The sequence below is a fragment of the Rana temporaria genome, chromosome 1 (genome assembly GCF_905171775.1).
Source record: "Rana temporaria chromosome 1, aRanTem1.1, whole genome shotgun sequence".
In the NCBI taxonomy this organism is placed as follows: Eukaryota; Metazoa; Chordata; class Amphibia; order Anura; family Ranidae; genus Rana; species Rana temporaria.
This window is the reverse complement of record NC_053489.1, coordinates 5,302,705-5,330,556: the sequence shown is the minus strand read 5'-3', so window position 1 is coordinate 5,330,556 and position 27,852 is coordinate 5,302,705. Positions and strand designations below refer to the sequence as shown.

The following is a 27,852-nucleotide window of genomic DNA, read 5'->3' as shown; positions in this document are numbered from 1 at the left end:
CCCCAGAACTTCCAGTGATTACTGACACTTTATCAGCTTCTCAGAGATACACAGCTTCTTCAGACAGGCATTATTCAGATATCCCCAGACAAAATCAAGGAGTATTTTACGGGTATTTCAGAGTATTGGCAGGTAGAGATGGCCTGGCAGTTCACTCGGCGGTCGTTTTGCGGCAAACTTTGCTAGTTCGCGGTCCACCGAACAGGCGGACATCTGACGATATTCGCGGCGGTCCGCCATTTTACATTTAGAAGAACTTTTAGAAGGCCTTATAAATAGACCTGATCTGGTGGCCATTTTACATTCTGCTGTTTGTCAGTGTAGGGAGAGGTTGCTGTGCTGTGTGGAGCAGGGACAGGCTGTAGTACTAGTGACACAAATCGTTAGCTAACAGGTCCACAAATGTCCTTTTAATGGCTGGTATAGGTGTACTATTGTTTGGTGTGCAGTATATAGGTGTGTAATACACTTATAATTAGGGATGAGCTTCGAGTTCGAGTCGAACTCATGATCGACACGAACATTGCCTGTTCACCTGTTCAATTTGGGGTGTTCGCGGCAAATTCGAAAAGCCACGGAACACCCTGTTAAAGTCTATGGCAGAAATCTAAAGTATTAATTTTAAAGGCTAATATGCAAGTCCTAAAAAGTGTTTGGGGACCCGGGTCCTGTCCCAGGGGACATGTATCAATGCAAACAAAAGTTTTAAGAACGGTCGTTTTTTCGGGAGCAGTAAATTTAATAATGCTAAAAGTGAAAAAATAAAAGTGAAATATTCCTTTAAATTTCGTACCTTGGGGGGGTGTAAAGTTAGCATGTGAAATAGCGCATGTTTCCCGTACTTAGAACTGTCCCTGCACAAAGTGTCATTTCTGAAAGGAAAAAAAGGCATTTAAAACCGGACTTGCGGCTCTAATGAATTGTCGGCTCCGGCAATTTTGAGAGGATTTATTAATAAAAAAAAAATTACCAGGCCCTTCAGGTCTGGTATGGATATTAAGGGAAACCCCGCCATCAATTTAAAAAAAAATGATGTGGGGTTCCCCCAAAATATCCATTCCAGACCCTTCAGGTCTGGTGTGGATTTTAAGGGGAACTCCACCCCAATTTAAAAAAAAAATGGCGTGGAGTTCCCCCAAAAATCCACACCAGACCCCTTATCCGAGCACGTTAACCTGGCTGGCCGCAGAAAAGAGGGGGGACAGAGTGCGGCCCCCCCTCTCCTAAACCGTACCAGGCCACATGCCCTCAACATGGGGAGGATGTCCCCATGTTGATGGGGACAAGGGCCTCATCCCCACAACCCTTGACCGGTGGTTGTGGGGGTCTGCGGGCGGGGGGCTTATCAGAATCTGGAAGACCCCTTTAACAAAGGGGACCCCCAGATCCTGCCCCCCCCCCTATGTGAATTGGTAATGGGGTACATTGTACCCCTACCATTTCACAAAGGAAGTGTAAATAGTTGTAAAAAACACACACAGACACCGTAGAAAAAAGTCCTTTATTAATAAAAAAAAAATCCAGCGGTGGTAATCTACTCGGTCCCGGTTCCCTGCTCCAACGTTGTCTGTATCCAGCGACGGGTGATCTCCTCTCTGGTCCAGCGATGAGAAGATCGTCCGGGATCCAGAGCAGCATCGCCCGCCTCCTCTCTCCGCCGGACACCGCCTGACGAATGAGCGGCTGGAGCTTTGACATTTCTTATATTTGTGAGGCGGGGCCACCGTCATGTGACCCGTCCCCCTCTGACGCACCCTCTGCTACGTCACTGGGGAAGTCCAGGCTTTCCCCTTGCGTCAGAGGGGGCGGGGTCATGTGACGGTGGCCCCGCCTCACAAATATAAGAAATGTCAAAGCTCCAGCCGCATCATTCGCTGAGCGGTGTCCGGCGGAGAGAGGAGGCCGGCGATGCTGCACTATGGATCCCGGACGATCTTCTCATCGCTGGAGAGGAGATCACCCATCGCTGGATACAGACAACGTTGGAGCAGGGAGCTGGGACGGAGTGGATTACCACCGCTGGATTTTTTTTCTATTTTTATTATTAATAAAGGGCTATTTCTACAGGGTGTGTGTGTGTGTTTTTTACAACTATTTACACTTCCTTTGTGAAATGGTAGGGGTACAATACCCCATTACCAATTCACATAGGGGGGGCCAGGATCTGGGGGTCCCCTTTGTTAAAGGGATCTTCCAGATTCTGATAAGCCCCCCGCCCGCAGACCCCCATTTTCGTAATAAAACTATGAAGATATTTTGTTTTATTGTGTCTAAAGTTTAATATTTGGGTAAAAGCAAAGCATGGTCCTGGAAAAAGTAATCTGATAGCTGACGCCCTTGTTTCCCGGTGGCTCGTTTCAGGCAGCTTTTTCCAGAGGCGTACCTAGTTGGTTACACTTGCCCGAATCACCTATAGGATTTAATATAGCCCCTGTTCTCTTGGCTATCAAGAGCTCTATTGCCCCCAAAACGTGGATCGAGTATTCGGTCGCATGGAGAAAGTGGCTCTTGTTTACCAATGAGATAGGTTTATCTGGTTTCTCGCCTACGGAGCAAACGGTCCTAGCCTTTCTTTGCTCCCTCATGCAGCAAAAATGATCTTTTAATCACATTAACAACAGTTTAGCGGGTATTTCCTTTTTCTTAAAGCTACATAATTTACCAGTTTGCAACAGTTTCTTTTTTGTTTGCCAAGCCCTGAAAGGATATAGAAGACAGACTTTTACGCCGGATAAGCGTAGGCCTGTCTCAATAGGAGTTTTAAAAGATATTTGTTTAATTACCCCTAATATTTGTCGTTCAGAATATGAGGCGTTGCTCTTCCATACAGCTTTCGTGCCAATTTTCTTTGCAGCACTTTGCATCTCTGAATTAGTACCAAACAATAAAAGAGGTGATTCTGGTCTAAAATTCGAAGAAGTTTGCATTACACAAGATAAAATTCAGGTTTTTATCAGCAAATCAAAAACAGATTTGGTTGGCAGAGGTAATTGGCTCACTCTATATGCTTGTGGTGACCCCATTATTTGCCCTTACTTAATCCTTTCCAAATATTATTCGGTTAGGCCTTCTTGTAGGGGAAATGTTTTCGTTGATTTAGATCTTTCTCCATTAACAAGATTTCAACTTTTATCTATTTTTCAGCGTTGTTTGAATTATCTAGGTCTTTCAGGTAATTTTTGGGGCCTGTAATGGCCGGCACTTACTTCTGTATCCGGCGAATAGCTTAACCACTTCCATACTGGGCACTTACGCCCCTTCCTGCCCAAGCCAATTTTCAGCTTTCAGCACTGTCGCACTTTGAATGACAATTGCGCGGTCGTGCTACACTGTACCCAAACAATTTTTTTATCATTTTGTTCCCACAAATAGAGCTTTCTTTTGGTGGTATTTGATCACCTCTGCGGTTTTTATTTTTTGCGCTATAAACAAAAGAAGAGTGACAATTTAAAAAAAAAACACTATTTTTTACTTTTTTATTTAATAAATATCACAATTTTTAAAAAAAAAAACGTTTTTTTTCCTCAGTTTAGGCCGATATGTATTCTTCTACATATTTTTGGTAAAAAAAATCGCAATGATCATATATTGATTGGTTTGCGCAAAAGTTATAGCGTTTACAAAATAGCTGATAGATTTATGGCATTTTTATTTTATTAATTTTTTTACTAGTATTGGCGGCGATTTGCGATTTTTTTTACTGTCACCGTGACATTGCGGCGAACACATCGGACACTTTTGACACGTTTTTGGCGCCATTCACATTTATACAGCGATTAATGCGATAAATATGCACTAATTACTGTATAAATGTGACTGGCATTCAAGGGGTTAACACTAGGGGGTGAGGGAGGGGTTAATATGTATACCTAAATTGTGTTCTAACTGTGGGGAAAGGGGGGTGACTGGGGGAGGTGACCGATGCTGTGTCCCTATGTACAAGGGACACAGATCCGTCTCCTCTCTCCCCTGACAGGACGTGGAGCTCTGTGTTTACACCCCATCATTACACACAGAGCTCCACGTCTTGTCCCTGTAGCCGCCGATTCCGAGTGCCTGGCGGACATCGCGACCGCCAGGCACGCGCATCGGCATCTCGGGGACGCGCCGGGCGCGCGCGCGCTGCCGCCGGCGCGCTCGCGCGCCCCCCAGTGGCCGCAAGAATGCAGGATGTCAAATGACGTCCTGTTGAATTTTCAGAGTAACCGTGGAGCCGTCATTTGACGATGGCCCGGTACTCTAGTGGTTAATGTACCTCCAGCCATAAAATACAAAGTTGTTTGTTCTCAGGTGAACGCCTGTCGGCTAATTTTTGGGGCCTGTAATGGCCATAACTCACTTCTGTATCCGCCTAATACTTCTGGTAGGTCAGTGTCCATGTTGTGGGACTATTTGTGCACAGCTAGTAAGTATTTTGTGGCTGCAAATATGATCTGCAGGTTTTTAATGTTCGCCTGCCATTAAAGTCAATGGGGCTCGCAGCAAACTTGCGGTTCGCGGACATTTGCGAAAGTTTGCGGTTAGCGTTCGCAAACCGTCCCGTCAGATGTTCGTCCATCACCATTGGCAGGGTATTGCAGAGTATTGGCAGGGTATTGCAGAGTATTGCCAGGGATGGTTGAGCATGGAGGGATGGATCTGTGACTGCAATTGTCACAGATCCAACCCACAGTTGCTGCCATCCGCTCTCTCCCCCACTCACGATCGGTACAGAGAGGGGAGGGAGGAACCGGCACCATCAAATGACGCCGGTTTGTTTACAAGTGATCGCAATCACATGGTAAACGGCCGCTATCAGTGGCTATTTACCACGATCCATGATGCGCCAGGTCCTCTGTACCCGACGGTCACAGACACTCCCGGGAGAGCGATTCTGGGAGGACATTCATAGACGTCCTCCCAGAGTTAACGAACCGCCCTATAGACGTCTTTTGCCTATGGGCGGGTCGCTAAGTGGTTAACCATGCCTTATTAGCCACTCTTACTCTTTATATTGTATTAGATAAATATATATGATGTAGCCATGTCCACTTTTTGTTGTCTTGTGCAATCTACACTACTTCATCTATGCACCAACATGTCCCTCTCTAGCCAACATGTACCATATCCATGCATTGCGATTCACACACACACACACTTTTAACAAGCCCCACCCACTTTTTTAACATGCACTGCACTGTTCAGTTTTTATCAATCAAAAGGTAGAAACCCAACTTCTGCCATCTCTTCATTTTGGAAATGACATTTAGTAAGAAATGTATTTCTCTGTGAAAATTAAAGTATAACTTGTAAACAAAATGTTTAGGTTTGAAAAGATGGAGAAGTATTAGTTTACTGCCTGTCTCCCCATTAGGCCCCTTTCACACTTGCGGACTGTATGTCCATGTGTGGATTAAAAAGGAACATACATTCGTCCCTATGAGATCATCCGCTGACACTCGATCTCGCCCGCCTCCGCATTCCTTCGATTCTGCAGACGGAGGAAAACCCCATTTTTCCTTCCGTCTGCGGATCGGATTGGATGAACACGGACACACGGTCCGTGTTCATCCGATCCCCCCATAGGGGAGAGTGGAGAAAAGACAGGGCGGTCCCTGCACAGTGTGCGGGGACCGCCCTGTCATCTGCCGGCTCAGCGGGGATCAACGGAGTGATCCCCGCTGAGCAAGCGGAGGTTCGCGGAGCAGATCATTACTGATCTGCCCCGTGTGAAAGGGGCCTTAAGGAGATTCACTCTCTCTATTAGTCCTGTTTACTATTATCATGAAAGAGAGAAAGTGAAAAAACACAATTTTTGGGTTGTCACCAGCACAGAAACCGAGGGGAGTTTTCCAATGGGAACACCAAGTCTGTTGACAATCAGGGATTCCCCCACATTGGAGAAGTTAAATCTCACTTCCTGTTTTATCTCTGGGACAGAAAGTGAAGGAAAATCTCCCTAATGTGACACAGATAACAAGTAACCTGACAGGGGTTATAGCCCTCCCTTACTTACAAAGAAAAGTTTGCCTTTATATATGTTAATATAAATGTACAGTTTGCATAGAGAACAAATCACATTAATAATTGGTAATTTCTCTGGAAAAAACTCCTCAAAACAACAATTTAATACAGAAATGTGATTAATCAGATTTAATATTTACCTCAATCTCTTGATGTTGTGTAGAGCCGGTATAAATTTCCTTAATCCTTCACTCTGAACATTACATGAAGTTAGATCTATTTCTTCGATCTCTCTGCAGGATGGAAGGATAAAAGACAGCACAGAGCAGTCCAGAGGGCTGAGGGGGACCTTAGAAAAATCACCTTTATTTGATCCGATACATTGTGACACCAGAGCCTTATTCCTGCTCTCATAGAGATAGTAGAATACACTAAGAAGCTCTCTGCTGCCTCTTATGGGTTTGTCAGGTATTTGTTCCGGTAATTTCTTCTGGATCCAGGTGATGACATCTCCGGCAGCCTGAGTAGACAATTCTCCTACATGAGACTTTAACAAGGATCTAGTAGAAGAGTCTGAGAGACCGCAGAGGAAACGGAGGAGTATTTCACCTCGGCCGTCTTTGTAAGATTCAGCTGTATCAAGTGTTTCCTGTAATCTTTTAGAATTATAATTAATTAAATTGACTAAAGCAGCAAAAAACTCCTGAAGAGTGAGATGTAAGAAGGTGTAATCCACATCCGGAGGCTGACCAGTTTCCATCATGAAAGATGAAAAGAGATGATCATCATTCCTCACCTTGAATGACTCCAGATGACGCTCATCAAACACAATCATGTGATTCATGACTCCATGTTCTGCCATCCACCCAATAGAGGTCAGCAGTTCCCGGTCAGTGTGACCACCATCTTTATTCTGGCTGTGATTGGTCAGAATGTTGGAGACAAAAGTCACAAAGAGTTGTGTCATTGTTTTGGGTAATGATGTCATCAGCTGATCAGTGATTGGTTGGGATCTGAAGCACATTGATAACACTGTACAGATGATCCAGCAGTATGATGGGATATAACAGAAAGTGTAGAGCGTGTCATTCTCCTGCACATAATGAAAAGCCTTCTCTGACAATTCCTCATTTCCAAAGAAATTATTAAAGAAGATCTGTCTGTCTCCATGGAGAAATCCCATGATCTCAGCTATCCTCTGGAAAACATCTGTATTAACTGATGCCAATCTGGTTGGGCGGCTGGTCATCAGTACAGAGCAACCCTTAAGAAGACTCTGCCTCACCAAACTGACCACAATCTCACCGAAATGTGATCTCTGCTTTGGATTGGACAGTTTACTTGATGTGAAATTAATTTGGTGAAGACTTTCATCCAATCCATCAAATATAAACAGAAGTCTCTCTGGATCTTGTAAAATATCTCCAATCTGACTCTCCAGATACGGATATTGATGAAGAATCATCTCCTCCAAGCTGACCTCTCCCAGTCTATTAAGTTCCCGGAATCTGAAGAAGAAGAGAAAGGCAAATCTCTGGTAGTGTTTTCCGGTCACCCAGTCATAGACAAACTTCTGCATCAGTGTGGTCTTCCCTATTCCTGGCACTCCGCTCACCATTACTGCACGTGGTACAGAATGTGACTGGGGGTTCCATCTGAACAGCTTGTTGGAGGAAATGTGTTCCAGTCTAGTTTGTGTTTCCTTCAAGCATTCCTCGTGTTTTACCCCAGTCTGTATCAGTTCATTCCGGGAACGTTCCCTGAACTGAACGGTGGAGACTACAATGAGCTTCACATAACGTTCATTTATGAGGAATCTTTGTGGCTCCAGGGTAGTTCCTGGGGGTCTATGCTCCTCTAGAGTCTCAGTCTTCTCCATCAGATGTTGTTTGTGCTTTTCCTGAATATCTGGAAAAATAATGAAAATATTGTATGGATCAGGTTAAAGTAGAAGATGAGAATGTTGATGTTATTTTCTTCTGTAATGTTCATAAAGTTTCTTTAACCACTTATGACCCGGACCTTTAGGCAGCTAAAGGACTCGGACAGTTTTTGCGATTCGGCACTGCGTCGCTTTAACAGACAATTGCGCGGTCGTGCGACGTGACTCCCAAATAAAATTGGCGTCCTTTTTTCCCACAAATAGAGCTTTCTTTTGGTGGTATTTGATCACCTCTGCGTTTTTTATTTTTTGCGCTATAAACAAAAATAGAGCGTACATTTTGAAAAAAATGCAATATTTTTTACTTTTTGCTATAAGAAATATACCCCAAAAATATATAAAAAAAAAATGTTTCCTTAGTTTAGGCCGGTACGTATTCTTCTACCTATTTTTAGTAAAAAAAATCGCAATAAGCGTTTATCGGTTGGTTTGCGCAAAATTGTTAGCGTTTACAAAATCGGGGATAGATTTATTGCATTTTTATTATTTTTTTTTTTTTACTACTAACGGCGGCCATCAGCAATTTTTTTCGTGACTGCGACATTATGGCGGACACTTCGGACAATTTTGACACATTTTTGGGACCATTGTCATTTTCACAGCAGTTTACTGTGAAAATGACAATTGCAGTTTGGGAGTTAACCACAAGGGGCGCTGAAGGGGTTATGTATGACCTCATCTGTGTTTCTAACTGTAGGGGGGTGTGGCTTTAGGTGTGACTTCAATGATTGTGATTCCCTATATAAGGGAACACACGATCAATGACAGCTCCACAGTGAAGAACGGGGAAGCTGTGTTTACACACAGCTCTCCCCGTTCTTCAGCTCCGGGGACCGATCGCGGGACTCCAGCGGCGATCAGGTCCGCGGGTCCCGCGGTCACGGAGCTTCGGACCGGGTCACGGGCGCACGCCCGCGACCCACGGCTGGGCACTTAAAGAGGACGTACTTGTACGTGCTTGTGCCCAGCTGTGCCATTCTGCCGATGTATATGTGCAGGAGGCGGTCCTTAAGTGGTTAATTATTACTACATACAGTTGGAGGCCGGAGGCCGTATATAGACGGCCTCCCGTCAACTGGGATCCACACTGCGGCCGTACAAAGTCGTATGGCCATCAGGAAGTGGTTAAATGAGGAAAAACAAAACAAAAGTCTACTCAGGAATTTCACGCGGGGGTTTAAACGATGATCAGAAATAACTCAAAATACTACCCCACCTGGCTACTCTTGGACAGCACTGCTGCCATAGGTACTGGTCCCTTAAACCAGCAGCTCCTCCAGACCCCCAGTCATGGGTGCACACAGCTTTGAAGCCCTTCAACGCCCACAGCGTCTGTCTGCACACAGAGACACCAGCAGCCACTGCTCCAACTCCACCTTCCTCTCACTTCTGCTCCCCCAGCCCTTGATTATATGAGCTGTGTGCACCTGGGCACACACCCTGCAGGCTGTTCTTTAAAATATGGACACATGGTTGGAGATCCCGTCCCACCCATATCTCTGAAGGATCTCCAAGCCACAGAGCCCCATGTAGAGATAGAAAAATCAGAGAAACTGCTCTGCAGCTCTGCACTCAGCCGATATGCAGACTCTGGCCCGGATTCACAAAGCACTTACCCCGCCGTATCTCGAGATACGCCGCGTAAGTGTAACTATGCGCCATCGTATCTGTGCGCCGTGCCCACAATCTGAGATGCGCCTAAAAATAGGCTTCCTACGACCGACGTAACTTGCCTACGACGTCGTATCATGGGCGCATATTTACGCTGGGCGCATTTGCCGCTCCCATTGATTTTCTATGCACATATGCAAATGAGGGAGATACGTCGATTCACAAACGTACTTGCGCCCGGCGCATAATATACGCGGTTTGCGTAAGTCGTACATCCGCCGCAAAGTTATTCCCCATATATGAGGCGCAACTCATGCTAAAGTATGGACCAGGGAACACAGCCATCGTATTTTACGTAGTTTACGTTGTACGTGAATAGGGCTGGGCGTAGGTTACGTTCACGTCGTAGGCAGTGATTCGACGTATCTTGGGAAGTAGTTCCGACGTGATTCTGAGCATGCACACTGGGATACGTCCACGGGACGGCGCATGCGCCGTTCATTTTAAGTACTTCTATGGCGCTTGCCCCATCAGTTGCATGGGATCACGTCTCATTAGCATGGCTCACGCCCACTTCCACCTACGCTGGCTTACGCTGAGGAAACCCAGCGTATCTTTAATCACTTAACCCCCGGACCATATTGCTGCCCAAAGACCAGAGCACTTTTTGCGATTCGGCACTGCGTTGCTTTAACTCACAATTGCGCGGTCGTGCATCGTGGCTCCCAAACAAAATTGGCGTGCTTTTTTCCCCACAAATAGAGCTTTCTTTTGGTGGTATTTGATCACCTCTGCGGTTTTTAATAAACAAAAATAGAGCGACAATTTTGAAAAAAATGAATATTTTTTACTTTTTGCTATAATAAATATCCCCCAAAAATATATATAAAAAAACGATTTTTTCCCTCAGTTTAGGCCGATACGTATTCTTCTACATATTTTTCATAAAAAAAAATCGCAATAAGCGTTTATTGATTGGTTTGCGCAAAAGTTATAGCGTTTACAAAATAGGGGGTATTTTTATGGCATTTTTATTAATATTTGTTTTTCTACTAGTAATGGCGGCGATCAGCGTTTTTTTTTGGTACTGTGACATTATGGCGGACACTTCGGACACTTTTGACACATTTTTGGGACCATTGGTATTTTTATAGCGATCAGTGCTATAAAAATGCATTGGATTACTATAAAAATTCCACTGGCAGTGAAGGGGTTAACACTAGGGGGCGGGGAAAGGGGTTAAGAATGTTCCCTGGGTGTGTTCTAACTGTAGGGGGGTGGCCTCACTAGGGGAAATCACTGATCTTCTGTTCATACATTTCTCCCCCTGACAGGACCGGGAGCTGTGTGTTTACACACACAGCTCCCGGTCCCCGCTCTGTAACGAGCGATCGCGTGTGCTCGCGGCGATCGGGCCGCCGGGCACGCGCACGGGAGTCGGGGGCGAGCGGGGGGCGCACGCCCCTAGTGGCCTGCGCGAGAGCCGACGTTATACTACGGGCTCTCGCGCAGGGGAGCCGACCTGTCGCCGTAAAGCGGCGGTGGCCGGTCTGAAAGCAGTTAAGAGCGAGTGGGAGCAAGTGCTTTGTGAATCCAGTGCTTGCCTCTGTGCTCTGCGTCGGCGTAGCGTATATTAGATACGCTACGCCCGCATAAATATGCGCCGATGTATGTGAATCCGGGCCTCTGTGTCCACTTCAACACCATATTTATTGGGACAGAGCCTCGCTCTGCCACAATATATATATACATATATACATACATACAAGACAGACCCTGGGATCCGGTGTAATCAGTGCACCCATACCATCAATATTAATTTGTTAGATTCAGATCCAGAAGTCCTCAGTGGAGTAGATGGTACAAATGAGGTGTAAATATTCCACCACTATCTCCGCACCTTACACAAAGTGACTCCTGCGATAGATACACTACGGGTTTTATTTACCTCTCAGCTCCGGAATCAGGGAATGTCCGTGTTCATCCAGCAGAATCTGATCCACCAGACCCTCACCTATAGAGAGGAATATAAGAGGATGGCTCTGAGTCATGCATGATTGAAGCTGATCTTTCACATACACCAAAATACACATTACAATTATTTCCACACAGCAGAATATCACAAATATATACGTTACATTTACTTGTCAGTGTAAAGGTCTGAGGCCCCGTACACACGACAGAGTTTCTCGGCAGAATTCACCGAGAAACTCGGTCAAACCCGGATTCTGCCGAGAAACTCTGTCGTGTGTACACTTTTGGGCCGATGGAGCCGCCGAGGAACTCGTCGAGAAAATAGAGAACATGTTCTCTATTTTCTCGTTGTTCTATGGGAGAAGGCGGCCCGCCGAGCTCCTCGGCGGCTTCATCCTTGAACTCGACGTGTTTGGCACGTCGAGTTCCTCGGCCGTGTGTACGGGGCCTCAGACATCCCAACCGGCAAAATCTCATTTCAGGGAGGTGACACTCCATGCTGGCGTCGACCACCCCCCCCCCAATTAAACGCAGCCTTACCACACAGAGCTCTGTCACGGATTTGAATATCCCAGTGCCTACTATAACAAAGTCCCGCTTCCTATGATACATGTCATAGGGGTGAAAGAGGGGGTGTGCAAGAGGAGGTGGAAAGAGAGAGAGACAGGGGTAAAAAAACAGGGGGGAGAGAGAGAGGAGGAGTCGGGGGATGTGGATACTCAACAGGGCAAATGGGGAAGCTGCCCAGGGCCCTGTCACTGTTGGGGGCCCAAAGCAACCCCCTTAAAATATATATATATATATATATATATATATATATATATATATTTTTTTTTAGGGGTCCAGAGGTCCCTAGGGCCCCAGATGGCAACCCCCCTTTTTTTATTTTTATTTTTAAATAAAAAAAATTATATTTTTTTAATATATTTTTATTTTATTTTTTATTAAAGGGCCAATTTTTTTTAGAGGTCTGGGGGTCCCCAGGGGCCCGTAGTTCCCCAGGGCCCCTGATGACAACCCCCTTTTTTTTATAAAAACATATTTTTTTATATATTTCCTTTTTTATATATATATATATATATATATATATATATATATATATATATATATATATATATATATATATATATATATATATATATATATATATTAATATAATATATCATTATTATTATTATTATTAAAGGACCCAGAGGTCCCCAGGGCCCCGGATGGCAACCCCCCTTTTTTTTATAATTTTTTTTCATATTCTTTTTTTTTCTTTTTTATATATATATATATATATATATATATATATATATATATATATATATATATTTTTTTTTTTATTAAAGGGCTCAGAGGTCCCCAGGGCCCCATGTGGCAAACACTTTTTTTTATTTTTTTTATAAATGTTTATTTTTTTATTTTTGCTATATTTCTTTTTAATTAAAGGGCCCAGAGGTCCCCAGGGCCCTGGATGGCAACCCCCCCCTTTTTTTTATAAATGTTTCTTTTTTATAGATTTTTTTTTTTATTAAAGGGCCCAGAGGTCCCGGATGGAAACCCCCTTTTTTTGTAATTTATTTTTATAAAAAAAAATTATTAAAGGGCCCAGAGGTCCCCAGGGCCCCAGATGGCAACCCCCTTTTTAAAAAAAATATATATAATATTTTTTATTTCTTTTTTTCTTTTTATTAAAGGGCTCAGAGGTCCCCAGGGCCCGGATGGCTACACCCCTTTTTTTATATATATTTTTCTTTATTTTTTATTTCTTTTTTGTAAAGGGCCCCCAGCTTCTAAATTCGCGGCAGCCCCCCCCCTGCTTTTCAATTTCAGGCGGCAGCACCCCCCCCTTCTCTGCTCCAGGGGGCCCATGCCTGAAGCTGTGTAAGTGGCCCCATAATTCCTGATCCCTGCCGCTCGTTAAGCCCCTGTGCTGCCCACAAATCAGGCTGAAAATCATCAGCGGCACGCAGCCAGTGACAGTACTGCTTCCCTTCCCAGTGTTTTAAAATGTACAGCACCCCTGGCTTCCCTTTAGACGTGCACTTCTCCCTTCCTGCCACTGGGTGCTGCTTGTATATAAAAGTGAATTGTGATTTTATAACATCCACAGTTTGCTCTTCCTGAGGCTGACTTCTTCATGTCCTGCTCCTCAAGGTATGTCACCGTTTGCTAATCTATATTGTAAATAGAAGTTTTCTGTAGAGTGTGCCCAAAGTCTTTATAATATTTGATGATTCACTGCAGGTCTGGTCAGTGTTTTAAAAAGTTCCTCTATTTTACACATGGCATGGCATGGGGGTCACAGCACCGTCTGTCCATTCTGCTTTAGCACCATGGGACCCCATGCCATGCCATGTGTAAAATAGAGGAACTCTTTAAATCACAGACCAGACCTGCAGTCCAGGCTGAGTAAGGCCTCAGAGCACATGGCATTACTGTCTGTATTTAACTGCTTGATGGGCTTATTTTGGGCCTGGCTGGTTCACATGTATGTGTTTTGGCGGCCCACATTCATTTGAATGGGCCGCCATGCCTGCGTTTCCCGAACCCCATGTGTCTTTCTAGGGACAGACGCAGAAAAAGCTTTTGAACTGGCAATTTATGTTTCTGGTATTAAGGCACATGGGGTTTGGGGACAGGATGCTGCAGTGGATTTCGAGCAATAACTAATCAATATTCGTCTATTGCGATTTTTTTTACAAAACATATGAAGAAGAATACATCGGCCTAAACTGATGAATAAATTTTTTTTTTTTTGTTTATTATATATAGCAAAAAGGAAAAAAAATGTTTTGTTCAAAATTGTCGCTCTTTGTTTGTTTACAGCACAAAAAATAAAAACCGCAGAGGTGATTAAATACCACCAAAAGAAAGCTCTATTTGTCGGAAAAAAAGGATGTCAATGTTGTTTGGGTATAGCGTCGCATGACCACGCAATTATCAGTTAAAGGGACACAGTGGCATATTGCAAAAAATGGCATTGTCATTAAGGGGCGAATCCGTCCGGGGCTGAAGTGGCTAAAGTAACTTCCAAAAAATGAATATTATCATGGATGACTCGTAAAACTGAATTCCAACTGATAGTGCCCACATAGGGGTTATGGTGAGAGAAAATGAACTCTTCCTCCCACCAGCCCATATAGAGGAGGGTGAAAACTTTGCCCCCATGGATGCCCCTCTACACTGCAGAAAATAGGTTTTATCAAACAAAAAAAAGTTGTGTTCAAAAAGAAAGGCAACACACATTGCAATAAATTCATGTAAATTATTGTCATACAAACTATAGAGATTCAAATGAAATCTCAGACATGTAATGCAAGATCATGAGTAGAGAGATTTTACATCCATGGTAACTAGGGTTGCCACCTGTACGGGTTTCTCCCGGACAGTGCAGTTTTTGAATGATGTGTTCAGGGTTCTATCTTCCCTTAGACCCGGACACATCATTCAGACCGGACTGCACTGGGAATGACATGTCTGCTGCCTCCACGATCATCTGATGCAAGTCTCCCCTCCATCCCTGCAGCCTGTCGCACTCACACAGCAGAATGAAGCTGCCTCCCCCCTTCTCATTCTCTGTATATATACACACAGGAGGAGGGGGGAGCAGGAACACATGCCGATTTCAGGTCTGTACAAAGTTTTATATGCTTTGTAGATGGACAGGGAGGAGGGGGAGAGAGTGGCTGGGAAGGAGGAAGCTAAAAAGATGTACACAATTCATGGAGTGATTAGGGGGTTAGGAGGATATGTGCTGAGGGGGGGGGGTTTAGTATGAGAAAGGACATATGCCAGAAGTGTGGGGTGAATTTGAAATCTGACAGCCCCTTCCAGCACTAGTCCTCCCAGAGTGCCCCCCAGCACATATCCAACCCCCATACCTCCCAACCATCCTTGATTCTGCAGAGTACTTCCTTACATCTTAGGTGTCACTGTCCCCAGCCAGCGGAGTGCTTCCTTACATCTCAGATCTCAGGTGTCATCAGTGTTGCCAACCGTCTGTATTTTTACAGACAGTTAGTAAAAACTGTCACTTTTTCCCCCATTCGTAAATGTCCGTGGTTGCGGGAATGTGCCAGTAAAAATAGCCGAGATCAGTTTGGCTTGGAACTGCGCATTGAGATTGGAGGCAGAGGTAATTGGAGGCAGGGGGTGTTAGTGGCAGGGAATGATTGGAGGCAGGGGGTGTTGGTGGCACCGCAGAGGGTGGGGGATGGAGACAGGGGTGGTTGGTGGCACGGCAGAGGGGGATGGAGGCAGGGGACGATGGAGGCACGGGACCTGGGGGAGATTGGAGGCAGGGGGTGTTAGTGGCAGGGGGTGATGGTGGCACTGCAGAGGGGGATTGTGGCATTGCAGAGGGTGGGGATAGAGGCAGGGGGTGTTGATGGCAGAGGGGGATGGAGGCAGGGGGTGTTGGTGGCAGAGGGGGATGGAGGCAGGGGGTGTTGGTGGCAGAGGGGGATGGAGGGAGGGGGTGTTGGTGGCAGAGGGGGATGGAGGCAGGGGGTGTTGGTGGCAGAGGGGGATGGAGGCAGGGGGTGTTGGTGGCAGAGGGGGATGGAGGCAGGGGGTGTTGGTGGCAGAGGGGGATGGAGGCAGGGGGTGTTGGTGGCAGAGGGGGATGGAGGCAGGGGGTGATCTGACTAAATAATTTGCCCTTATTATATAAAAAATAACAAAAATATGTTTTTTTACCTTAATATCTACCATAAATCACATTGCTATTTGCCTAGTGTTTGTAGCCTAAATACTGAAATTTGCACCTAAAAATGTAATTTTTTCCATTTTGTGAAATGCCAGTAAAAACGTGGCTGTGCCAGCAAATTTCGGGTGTCGTGCCAGTAAATTTCAATATGGTAGGTTGGCAACACTGGTCACTGTCCCCAGCCAGCGGAGTGCTTCCTTACAACTCAGGTGTCCATCCCCCCCATTGGAGCCCTTCTATATCCTAGCAGCGGTGTCTCTGCCGTCATTACTGAAGCCTGAAGGGGAACAAAATAGAGGCGGAGCCGGCCGGCTACAATAGAACTTGAGCTGCGGCACCACCCACCTCTTTCCATAACAGGTCACAGATGACAGACAGACGGGGGTGGGGCAGTGCCGCAGCTCTATTTCTATTGTAGCCACTCGGCAGGCTCCGCTTCTCGTTTCTAACTCGTCTGGTCTCGTCTGGTCTTCTGGAAAAGACCTCTAGTGGCGGCGGGCGGTGAAAAATTGGGAAAAAGGGAATTCTATTGGTAACTATGACCGGGCCCCATAGCGCCCGCATGGGTCGCTATGGCGGTGGTTCTGCCACTGCATGGAGGAGAGTACTGCTTGCAGGGGGGATTTTGTGCTCTTCTTACCCCTACACTGCGTTACACACCCCTGACTGCTGTACACTTTTTGTTTTGTAATCATGACTCCTACTACGCATTCCACACTCCTGTCCCCTGCATTTTGCACAGTAAATATTCCTAAACCCTGTATTCCATGAATTAACACTCACAATTCGGCCACACCCACTGCGTTTCCTTGAGGCAGCCAAAAGAGTCTTTTACAATCTTATAGCATTTACTGAAAAAAATAAAAGACGTTGTGCACCACTAAAGTGTTCGGGATCGGCCTGAAGAAAAGGTGGCAATCCTAATGGTAACCCACAAAAGGGTTACTGCTTGAATCAAATCAATATGTAGAGAACTACACCTTCCAAGAAGCACTGCTGCATGTGTAATCACCCTCTACCTTAGGTAGGTAGGTACTAGAGCAGGGCTCAAAATGTTTTATGCATAATTAAGTTATAAAAATAAATATTAACAGAAACTTTATCCGTGCCCAAAAATGCAGCCTGCCCATGTCTACCAATGCAGCACGTGTCCCCAGTGCAGCAAAATGTCCCCATTTTGCAACCAGAGTCCCCCACTTTGCAGCCAGAGTTCCCCCACCACATTGCAGCCAGAGTTCCCCCCCACATTGCAGCCAGAGTTCCCCCCCCCACATTGCAGCCAGAGTCTCCCCCCCCCACATTGCAGCCAAAGTTTCCCCCACATTGCAGCCAGAGTTCCCCCCCCCCCCCCACATTGCAGCCAGAGTCCCCCCCCCACATTGCAGCCAGAGTCTCCCCCCCCACATTGCAGCCAAAGTTCCCCCCACATTGCAATCAGAGTCCCCCCCCACATTGCAGCCAAAGTTTCCCCTGTATTGCAGCCAGAGTTCCCCCCCCCACATTGCAGCCAAAGTTCCCCCACATTGCAGCCAGAGTCCCCCCCCACATTGCAGCCAGAGTTCCCCCTGTAGCCTACCTGTGCTGGGTAGGAGAGGAGCCGTAGCCTCCGCCGCGTTGTTCAATCCGTGGGGAACATTACAGCTTTTAATTCAATATCTGTGTTTCCCGCCGCATGCGTCATATACAGCCCCTCCCCCTTGCCCGGGAAACTTTGATAGACAGATCACCCATCTAATCCTGGCATGGGTGATTTTTTTTCTACTAGTATTGGCAGTGATCTGCTATTTTTTGTGGGGCTGCTACATTGCAGCGGACAAATCAGACACTTTTGACACTTTTTGGGGTCCAGTGACATTTATACAGTGATCAGTGCTATTAAAATGCACTAATTGCTGTATAAAGGACACTGGCAGGAAAGAGGTTAACACTAGTGGTGATCAAGGAGTTAATTGTGTCCCCTGGGAGGTGTTTCTAACTGTATGGGGGCTGGGCTGACTGGAGGAGGAAAGAGATCGCTGTTCCTAATCATTAGGAACAGACAATCTCGCTCTACTCCCCTGACAGAACGGGGATCTGTTTGTTTACACTGGCAGATCCCCGTTATGCCTCTCTCTGGAGAGATCGTGGGTGGACCCGCCGGCTGGATCCCCACTAGTGAATTGGCAGAGATCGCCGTGTACACGCCCAACGTACAATGACAGCGATTTGTGCAGCCGAGCCAACCTGTGTAGTACAACTGCGGCGGCTGGTCGGCAAGCAGTTAATAACTACTGGGACCCAATGACTGCAGAGACTATTTTCTGGAAAAGGTGAACTTGGCCTTTAAAGTTGTGCACACCTCTGCAAAGGAAACAAACTTTGCTACACAATATTTTTTGTACAAATAAAACAGATATAACAAATCACTTCCAATGATACATTTGATATTTTTAGGGTTTACATTCACTTTCCATTTTTAGAACCTCTCCATTCCAATGTGCAGTAAAGAATTATTTTCTAAAACAAGGATGTTTCCATGTAATCTAATATCAATTTTCAGATAGAAATATTTTTGTAGTTAGTAGACTGGACATGGTGTTCCAGAGAAAGGGGGAGGAGTAATGTGGTCACATGGTTTACAATCCATAAAAAATGCATCATTAGAAATCTATACTGTTAACAAAAATAAAAAATTCTGATCTGACATTGAGGATTTGTTTAGAATAAAAAATTGGAGAGCTGCGCCAATAAAATGACCAATGGTGATATTAATATCCAGAGGCTACTACCGTGTTTCCCCGAAAATAAGCCCGGGTCTTATATTAATTATGCCAACAAAAGACACAGTAGGGCTTATTTTCGGGGTAGGTCTTACTATGTAATGTGATGTCTTCTCTCCCCCTCTCCCTCCCTGCCTGTCAGGAATCCCCAGTGTGAACTGAGTTAAAATGCTAGTAAAATCCTATAATCCACTCTATTACAGTATTATATATTGTACAATGTGTGTTTCTGTAATATAATTGTGCCAAATACCTTTGTTATAGAGCCACTCTGTGCTTCTGTTACCCGCCGGAGCTCTCTTCCCCCGCAATTATATTACAGAAACACACACATTGTACATTATATACTACTGTAATAGAGTGGACTATAGGATTTTACAAGCATTTTTAACTAGGGCTTATTTTCAGGGTAGGGCTTATATTGCAGCCCTCCTGGAAAATAGCGCTAGGTCTTATTTTCAGGGTGGGTCTTATTTTTGGGGAAACAGGGTATGTAAAAAACAGTGCACACTATGCAAAACAAATGCACATGCAGATATAAATTGGAAACATCCAAATCAATAGGACACGCCCAATCACCATAGAGTGATGAAAACCAGAATTGAAAATAAAAAAGGAAAGAAACTGATTAGGTTTGGGCTAATCTTCAACAAAAGTCCACATTGATGGTGATAGACGGCAGATTGCATGTAAATTGGATCACACGAGAATTCCGATTGCTTGCATATCACCCAGTGAATCACGCCACGGACCAAGGTGCCCACCACCATATAAGATGTCAGCTTACCAGAAGGCAAGTTTAAACAGCAGTCGGCTATATCCCAGCCGCGGCCTTTGACTCGCACGTGTACCAGGAATGCACCAGGAAGCAGGATAAGCCAAATTACAAATCAGATGAATACGCTTATTGTAGTCTCAAATGCTCCATGTAACCAATACGAAAGGAAAAAAGGACACGGACCATAGCGTAATACCGTAGGATATATTTATAAAAAAGAAGAAAGTAATGCACTTACATAAATGAAGTTAAAAAAAGCATGAAATACAATTGCCGGGCACATAGGAAGCCCTTCCTCTTTTGCTAAAGCGTGGTGACGTCAGCACGTCGCTCCCATATACGCGTTTCGTCACAGCAGACATTGTCAACGTCACCTTGGTCCATGGCATGATTCACTGGGTGATATGCAAGCAATCGGAATTCTCGTATGATCCAATGTACATGCAATCTGCCATCTATCACCATCAATGTGGACTTTTGTTGAAGATTAGCCCAAACCTAATCAGTTTCTTTCCTTTCTTATTTTCAATTCTGGTTTTCATTACTCTATGGTGATTGGGCGTGTCCTATTGATTTGGATATTTCCAATTTATATCTGCATGTGCATTTGTTTTGCATAGTGTGCACTGTTTTTTACATAGTAGCCTCTGTATGTTAATATGACCATTGGTCATTTTATTGGCGCAGCTCTCCAATTTTTTATTCTGTTTATTTGTGTGTTTTTTTTTCTTTTGTTTTTTATATAAGCATAGTTTTTTCTTGTTTAGTATTTGTTTAGAAAAGGGAACAAGAACAAATCTGCCAAAGAGAAAAGGAGAGAAGAAAGATAGTGGTGAGGAGTGCGGTGTATGTGTACCGTGTTTATCACTGACAATGGAGGTAAAACTTTGGGATAATTAGTGTCACTCATTATTTTGGGATAATTAGTGTCACTCATTATTTTGGGATAATTGGTGTCACTCATTATTTTGGGATAATTGGTGTCAGTCATTATTTCATCACATTGTTGTCTGAAAACACTAAGGCCCAGATTCTTAGAGGAGATACGACAGCGTATCTCCAGATACGCCGTCGTATCTCTGCGTCCGGCCGGTCGTATCTATGCTCCCCGATTCTTATAATCAGTTACGCATAGATATCTGTTAGATCCGACAGGCGTAAGTCTCTTACGCCGTCAGATTGTAACTGCACTTTTAAGCTGACCGCTAGGGGCGTGTATGCTGATTTACACGCAAAATATGTAAATCAGCAAGGTACGCGAATTCCCGAACGTACGCGCGGCCGACGCAGTAAATTTACGCCGTTTATGTTAGTCTTTTCCGGGCGTATAGTTGCCCCTGCTATATGGTGGCATAAGTGCGGCGTAACAATGTTAAGTATGGCCGTCGTTCCTGCGTCGAAATTTGAAAAAGTTACGTCGTTTGCGTAAGTCGTCCGTGAATGGGGCTGGACGTCATTTACGTTCACGTCGAAACCAATGATGTCCTTTTGGCGTACTTTGGAGCAATGCACACTGGGAAATTCCACGGACGGCGCATGCACCGTTCGGGAAAATTGTCAATCACGTCGGGTCACAGTACATTTACATAAAACACGCCCCCCCCCTGATCCAAATTTGAATTAGGCGCGCTTACGCCGGCCGATTTACGCTACGCCGCCGCAACTTACGGAGCAAGTGCTTTGAGAATACAGCACTTGCCCGTGTAAGTTGCGGAGGCGTAATGTAAATAGGTTACGTTACGCCCGCACAAATTTACGCGGATGTACGAGAATCTGGCCCAAAGTCCTCTTACCTCTCTGTGTGATCTCATCCAGAACCGCCAATAAATTAGGATGATGATCATCATCCTGTAGAACATAGAGACATTCCCAGAGTCCAATCACAGCTTCTCTTCCCCGATCCCGAATATCTTGTAACAAGGTGTAAGAGAAGGAAGACGGGTCTTTTTCCATTGGCTCGTATTTCTGGAAAACATATATTATTATTGTTTCATATCTGGTGTTAAAATGTAACTTTATTTTTTTGGATAAATATATAACATAATTCTGGGTGCTTTGAACATTCCATTCAGAAAAGAACATCTTGTTACAAGGAAGTTATCCTGGGTACTGCTGACACATGCCTGAACTCTTCTTGACCTTTGTGTGCTTTTGCATTTCTCCCATCACAAGTGGATGTAATAGGACACTACCAGAGCTGCAGGTGTTCTGTCAGATATGGCGACCCGTCAGATTTAGATACGGAAGTGGCATTTTGTCACCGCCATCTTGCTACACCCCACACTCCTCCACAGTAAGGATACAGTGAGAAGGCGGTAAGCGCACATCTTTTTACACCCATCGGAGTCTTGCATTACACACTTATTTTTAACAATTAACTCAGCTTATATAGTCAAATTAAGTATTTGGAAATCCGTCTGAATGTTTACATGTTGAATTTTATAAGCAGTAGCGAGCCTGGTGATCTCACATGTTTGCTAATATGATAGAACACCGCTGATTAGAAAAATCAACATCAAAACAGTCTGACGGATTTTAAATTACTCAATCTGACTATATAAGCCGAGTTTACTTGTGTAAAATGCAAGACTCCAGTGGGTGTAACAAGATGTCCGCTTGCCGCTTTCTTACTGTATCCTCGGGGTGTACCAAGATGGCGGCGACGGAACGTCACTCCTGTTACTAAATCTGACGGGTCACCATATCTGACGGAAAACACAGACAAGAGAGACAACAGATACCATTCATTACAGGGGGTGATAATGGGAAATAAAAACATATAATTAACCACATCCCGCCGGGCCAATAGCAAAATGATGGCCACAGCAGGGATCAGCTGTCCTGACTTGGTGTCATATGATGTCCAGCATGATGAGCCGCTCTTGCGTGCCCTGGGGGCATGCAGCACGTCAATCGGTGGTGCAGTGTGTCGGTTTGACACACCACTTCTCTGATCTAGGTAAAGAGCCTATGAGGTAGTCTCTTTACCACATGATCAGTTGTGTCCAATCACAGCTGATCACATGGTAACCAGGAAGTGCTGTTTATTGGCTTTCTCCTCTATTTGTGGTGACAGGTGAGAGTAGAGCAGATCAGCAGCTCTCCTGACAGGGGGGTCTGTGATGATAACCAGCGTATTATCAGTGCAGACTCATCAGTGATGTCCACCAGTGCCCACTATTGATGCCCATCAGTGCCTGCCAGTAATGCCAATCAGTGCCCACTTGTACACACATGTGATGCCAATCAGTGCCCATAAGGGATCTCAATCAGTGCCTCCCCATCAGTGCTGCCTATCAGTTCCACTAAACAGTGCTTTCCATCAGTGCCCATCATTGCTGCCCATAAGTGTCACCTATCAGAGCCCATCAGTGCTGCATATCAGTGCCTCCTCATCGGTACTACCTCCTCTGTGCTGCCTCGTCAGTTCCATTCAGTGCTGTCTCATCAGTGCGCATCAGTGAAGGAGAAAACGTACTTATTTACAAAATCTTATAACAAAAACAAAGAAAAGCATTTTTTTATTTGTATTGCAGAAAAAAAAGACAGTGGTGATCAAATACCATCAAAAGAAAGCTCTTTGTGTGAAAAATAATAATTCATATGGTAAGTGTTGAATGGCCGCGCAATTGTAATTCAAAGTGTGACAGCGCTGAAAGCTGAAAATTGACCTGGGCAGGAAGGGGGTGAAATTACCCGATATTGAAGTGGTTAGAAAACACTATCTCAACAGTTAACATTCCTGATATATGCCTGCTGTACCATGTAATTGTGTTAAAAGGTATCCCATTCTTTTTATTGCTTTCTTTGTGTGGAATACCTGGTGAATCCTGCCAGTCCCCCTGTTTTCCTATTTCAAACTGACCACTCTAGGCATTAGAGCACATTTTTCACAGCTTTTTTCTAGCTGTTCTTGAAGAACAGCCTGCCTGTCCTCCAATGGCCAAGACTTGTGCTGATTCCCCCTCACAGCCATTTACTGGGAAGATCAGTGCCCTGTTGTTTCTCCACCCACACCCCCTTAAAGCTGAGTTCCTCCGGGGTAAAAAAAAAATATACAAATACAGCAGCTGCTGACTTTTAATATAAGGACACTTACCTGTCCAGGGAGCCTGCATTGTCAGCACCACAGCTGATCTTTGGATCGACTCCCCGGTGCTGCCATTCCTGGTAAGGGAACCAGGCAGTGAGGACTTTTGGCTTCACTCCTGGTTCCCTACTGCGCATGCGTGAGTCGCGCTGCATGTTCTAATTGGTCCCTGCTGTCTTCTGGGACCGGTGTGTTTCCCAGAAGACAGCAGGGGGGGAAGGAGGATTTGCCAGACATTGTTCCCTCTTTTTGTTGGATTGCACCAGACTGCCTATCGTTTGTGAATGCACACTGTTGCACCCATGGTGCCCTGGTAAATATGCTCTATTTCCTTCTGGTTACATGTTAAAGTCTGCACTGATTTTATTATGGGAACATTCTTCATCATACCACTAGATGGAGCCATCTTCCTTGTATAGTTCTTCCCCTTTTTTTTCTACTGCCCTTTTATTGGTCTGTATTACTCCATAGTCGTGGGAGAGGTAAGGAGCTCCATTATGACCTGCCATGTGTATGCAGGCTCCCTGTATATCATAATGGAGCATTGGAAGTGTGGATTACCTGTTGGAGCCACGGGAATGACTGGAGAATGAGCTGTAATATTAGTGCTGATCACATTCACCTTTCTTCTCTAATCTAGGCCAGTGAGATTGCAGTTGGTATAAGTGATCACTGAGGTAACTGAGGCTTAAATTGTAACTACTCCATTCCCTCCTATTTACACATGGCTGAGTATTCTGTCCTACATACTGGGAACATAACATCACACACCACTGGAGGGTGCCATAGTCCCAATATTGTTTCCTACTTTCTTGTCATTACACCTTACTTTGTTCCTTTTGCTCCACAATCCTATTGAATGGAGCGTCCAGAGGAACTGCAGAACCACCAATGAGCTGCCAAGCTTTTGTTTGCTTCCGATGGACGCCATTGTTTTTTTGTTGTTTTTTGGGACTAAACTACATACCCAGAGGTTTTATTTTTAGTTTTCTTAGTTGGGTATTTGGTATATTAGAAGTGGGGCAATTTTGTTAGTCACAGTTCTCCAATGTGCCTTTTCGTGGTCACTACATAAATCTATTGTCATTATCTTGCTGGGATGCATTAATGGGTTATGGCAGTCATGGCTGATAACATACCTCCCAACCGTCCCAGATTCCGCGGCACTGTCCCGAGATTTCAAAACTGTCCCGGAGTCCGGCGGATCTGGGCTGAAATCCCAGAATAAGTTCAGAAAACTGGGTCCACTCAGTGGGGGTATTCTCACTGGAAGCAATAAATGCTCTCCGTGTGCTCCCTGCCTCCCTCTCCCCCCCTTCAAATTTTCTTTCTCTCATTGGTAACTACTACTGGCAGCATCCTAGCAACCGATGAATCGCTTTGCAGGCACAGACACAAGGAAGAGCAGGACCTCCCAGCTCCGCCACCGACTCCGGCTTCCTACAGGCAACAATCTCCCGCCTGGTACAGTGCTACCAGTTACACCAGGTTGATGGAGAGTAAATCTGCTACTCCACCTGCACTTGGACGGCGGTCACTTCCCTTTACTCTGTCAGCCTCTCCTCCACTGCTGCTCTCTGCACCTCTCCTGCTCGCTCTCCCAGTCTGCACACTATAAAAGCTCACAGCCGCGGCTCCCTGCTTCTCTGCAGTAGATCTGACTTTGGCTCCATGCTCCCCTGCCACACACACACTTAGTGACCTCCGATCCTCTGTTCCTCTCTCCTGAACTGGGCTGAACTGCTGTCGTCATGCACAGTTACAGGTGATGGACTCTATTCACCAGGGGTCAAGTCATGGGGAAAAAAGTGTGGGAACTCCCACCCAAGATCCACTCCCCCACCAAAAAACAAATAAATGATACGCTCATATGCATAATTACTAAACCGCACGTTTTTTTTTTCGATCCACTGTACCTTAGTAATCCTTTATTTTACTGGCCGCTTCCTGTATATGGATTCATCGGGTAGTGTGCGGGTATTCCGTCACTTCCTCGATGCCGCAATGTCTCCTGGGAGTTTTTGTCATTGTTCTCAGGAGACATTGCGGAGGTCTGCCGCGAGTTTTAGAAAGAACTTCCCGTGATAACTCGCGGCAGACCTCCGCAATGTCTCCTGGGAAAATGACAAAAGCTCCCAGGAGACATTGCGGCATTGAGGAAGTGACGGAATACCCGCACACTACCCGATGAATCCATGTACAGGAAGTGGCCAGTAACATAAAGGATTACTAAGGTTCGCCTGCCCCTGACAGTGACTCGAGCTGGGCATCGCCGCTTAGTGAAAGATCGGCTGCTCTCGGCTGCTCTAGTCCTGCAAAGGGAACTGCGTTCCTGCTGTGAAAAAAGTGCAGGGACTCCGTTCCCACGCGTTCCTGCAGGACTTTAGCCCTGATATTCACCCCGCAGAAGCATTGCTTACATTACTGGATTATGAATGGCTTCAGATCTGTGTTTTAATTTGCGGCTCCAGAGAGAACACCAGGGAGTTTACAGCTCTAGTCCCATGAGTCACATCTTACTTTTCAGTAACTTATCTTTACCTGCTGGGTACTGCATACCTCCCAACTGTTCCAGATTGTGCAGGACCATCCCAAAATGTCATTGAAATCCCAGCATCCAGCACATCCAGGCTAAATCCAGGCTTCACTAATCCTCCTGCTCCGATCCCCCCTTAGTGCAGCTGGCTTCTCATCCTCTTCCCTCTGGCTGTGTTGCAGGAAAATCAAATCACAGTGTCTGCACTGAGTGCCCTATTCACCCCACCATTTTAATTTTCACCCCCACGCCACTCTGATTCCCCTGTGTGCCCCCGCAGCACTGCGGGCTCTTCTTCACTCCCTCCCGTTTTCTGCAGTAGCTGCAGGGCACAGGAGAAGATAATTGGGTACAGGATAAAGAGTGGGGGGGCTTGGAGCAGTAAATATGTTTTTTTTTAATCAAAAGGTTTTTATTGCTCACAAAACATACAAAGTATGCAAACATGAAATGCCGTACACTGTATTCAGGTATTGAAATAATACAACACAAGTCCTTAAACTCAGCATGCAACCAGTAAAGTAAACAGTCTGCTCATAATCCCTCCGTGCTTATCGCATTCTGCTCAGACCCCTCCCACCCAGCCCTGCACCCCCCCCTCCCATAGGCCGCCCAGCCGTTCAGAGACTTAAACAAGTGACCAACCAAGTATCCCTCATCTTATCATCCTCGCCTATACACCCCCTAGCAATCTCATCTGGACAAGTTCCATGGGGCTCAGGCCAGGCACAGCAAGCCACGGATCCCAAAGCTTAACAAATTTCCCAGCGTTACCCCTTTGCTGATATATGTATTTCTCCATTGTGAGCGTTTTACCCATGTGCTATATCCATGTTTTAACCTTGCGCGGTATATCTGATTTCCAGTTAAGAAGAATGATTTTTCTTGCCTGAAACAATGCCCTGGCGAATGCCCCTTCCAGAACTCCAAGCAGGCAACAAAGTGGGTCAAAGGGGACGTTGGTCCGGAACACTGAATTAAGTGTGGCCAGAACCTCCGTCCAGAATCTGTGGAGTTTGGGGCAATGCCAGAGCAGGTCAATAAAGTCCCCAGGCACCACCCTGCACCTTGCGCACAGTGGATCAGGTGCCCTGCCCATTCTGATGAGTTTCACCGGGGTAAAATGCACTCTCAATAAAATGTACAACTGAGACACTCTATGTGACACGTTAAGCGAGCAGGTATTAACTGCCTGTATCGCCTCCTCCTCCCAGAGTTCCCCTGCAAATGGGTCCAACATCTGCCTCCCAATGACTCACTACCTTCATAAGATGTCCCTCCAGAAATGACGATAGCAGCATGTTATAGCACTGGGAGATGACACTCTTGGTGTCAGAAGCGACCTGTAGTATGTGGAAAACAGGAGTGGGGGACTGAACCCACTCCATCGCATCTCCCTGGGCTCTGACAGCGTGCTGTATTTGTAAGTAGTAAAACTGCATATTAGGTGAAAGCGCATATTTAGACTGAAGCGCACTAAAAGGGAACAGGGTCCCGCCATGGAAGACATGTCTCAGGTGTGT

At 45.4% G+C, this 27,852-nt stretch overlaps 1 protein-coding gene across 3 annotated transcripts in view; it reads right to left on the bottom strand.

Annotated features, from left to right (window-relative positions):
• The window catches only part of LOC120922844 (NACHT, LRR and PYD domains-containing protein 12-like), a 233,827-nt gene that overhangs the window by 160,886 nt on the left and 45,089 nt on the right, over nucleotides 1-27,852 (bottom strand). For all 3 annotated transcript variants that reach the window (XM_040334845.1, XM_040334901.1, XM_040334856.1), the window contains exons 4-6: nucleotides 21,497-21,668; nucleotides 11,445-11,510; nucleotides 6,144-7,851 (exon numbers count right to left, since the gene is read on the bottom strand). In XM_040334845.1, coding sequence (XP_040190779.1) covers nucleotides 6,144-7,851; nucleotides 11,445-11,510; nucleotides 21,497-21,668 — 1,946 coding nt within the window. The remainder of the gene's footprint in view (nucleotides 1-6,143; nucleotides 7,852-11,444; nucleotides 11,511-21,496; nucleotides 21,669-27,852) is intronic.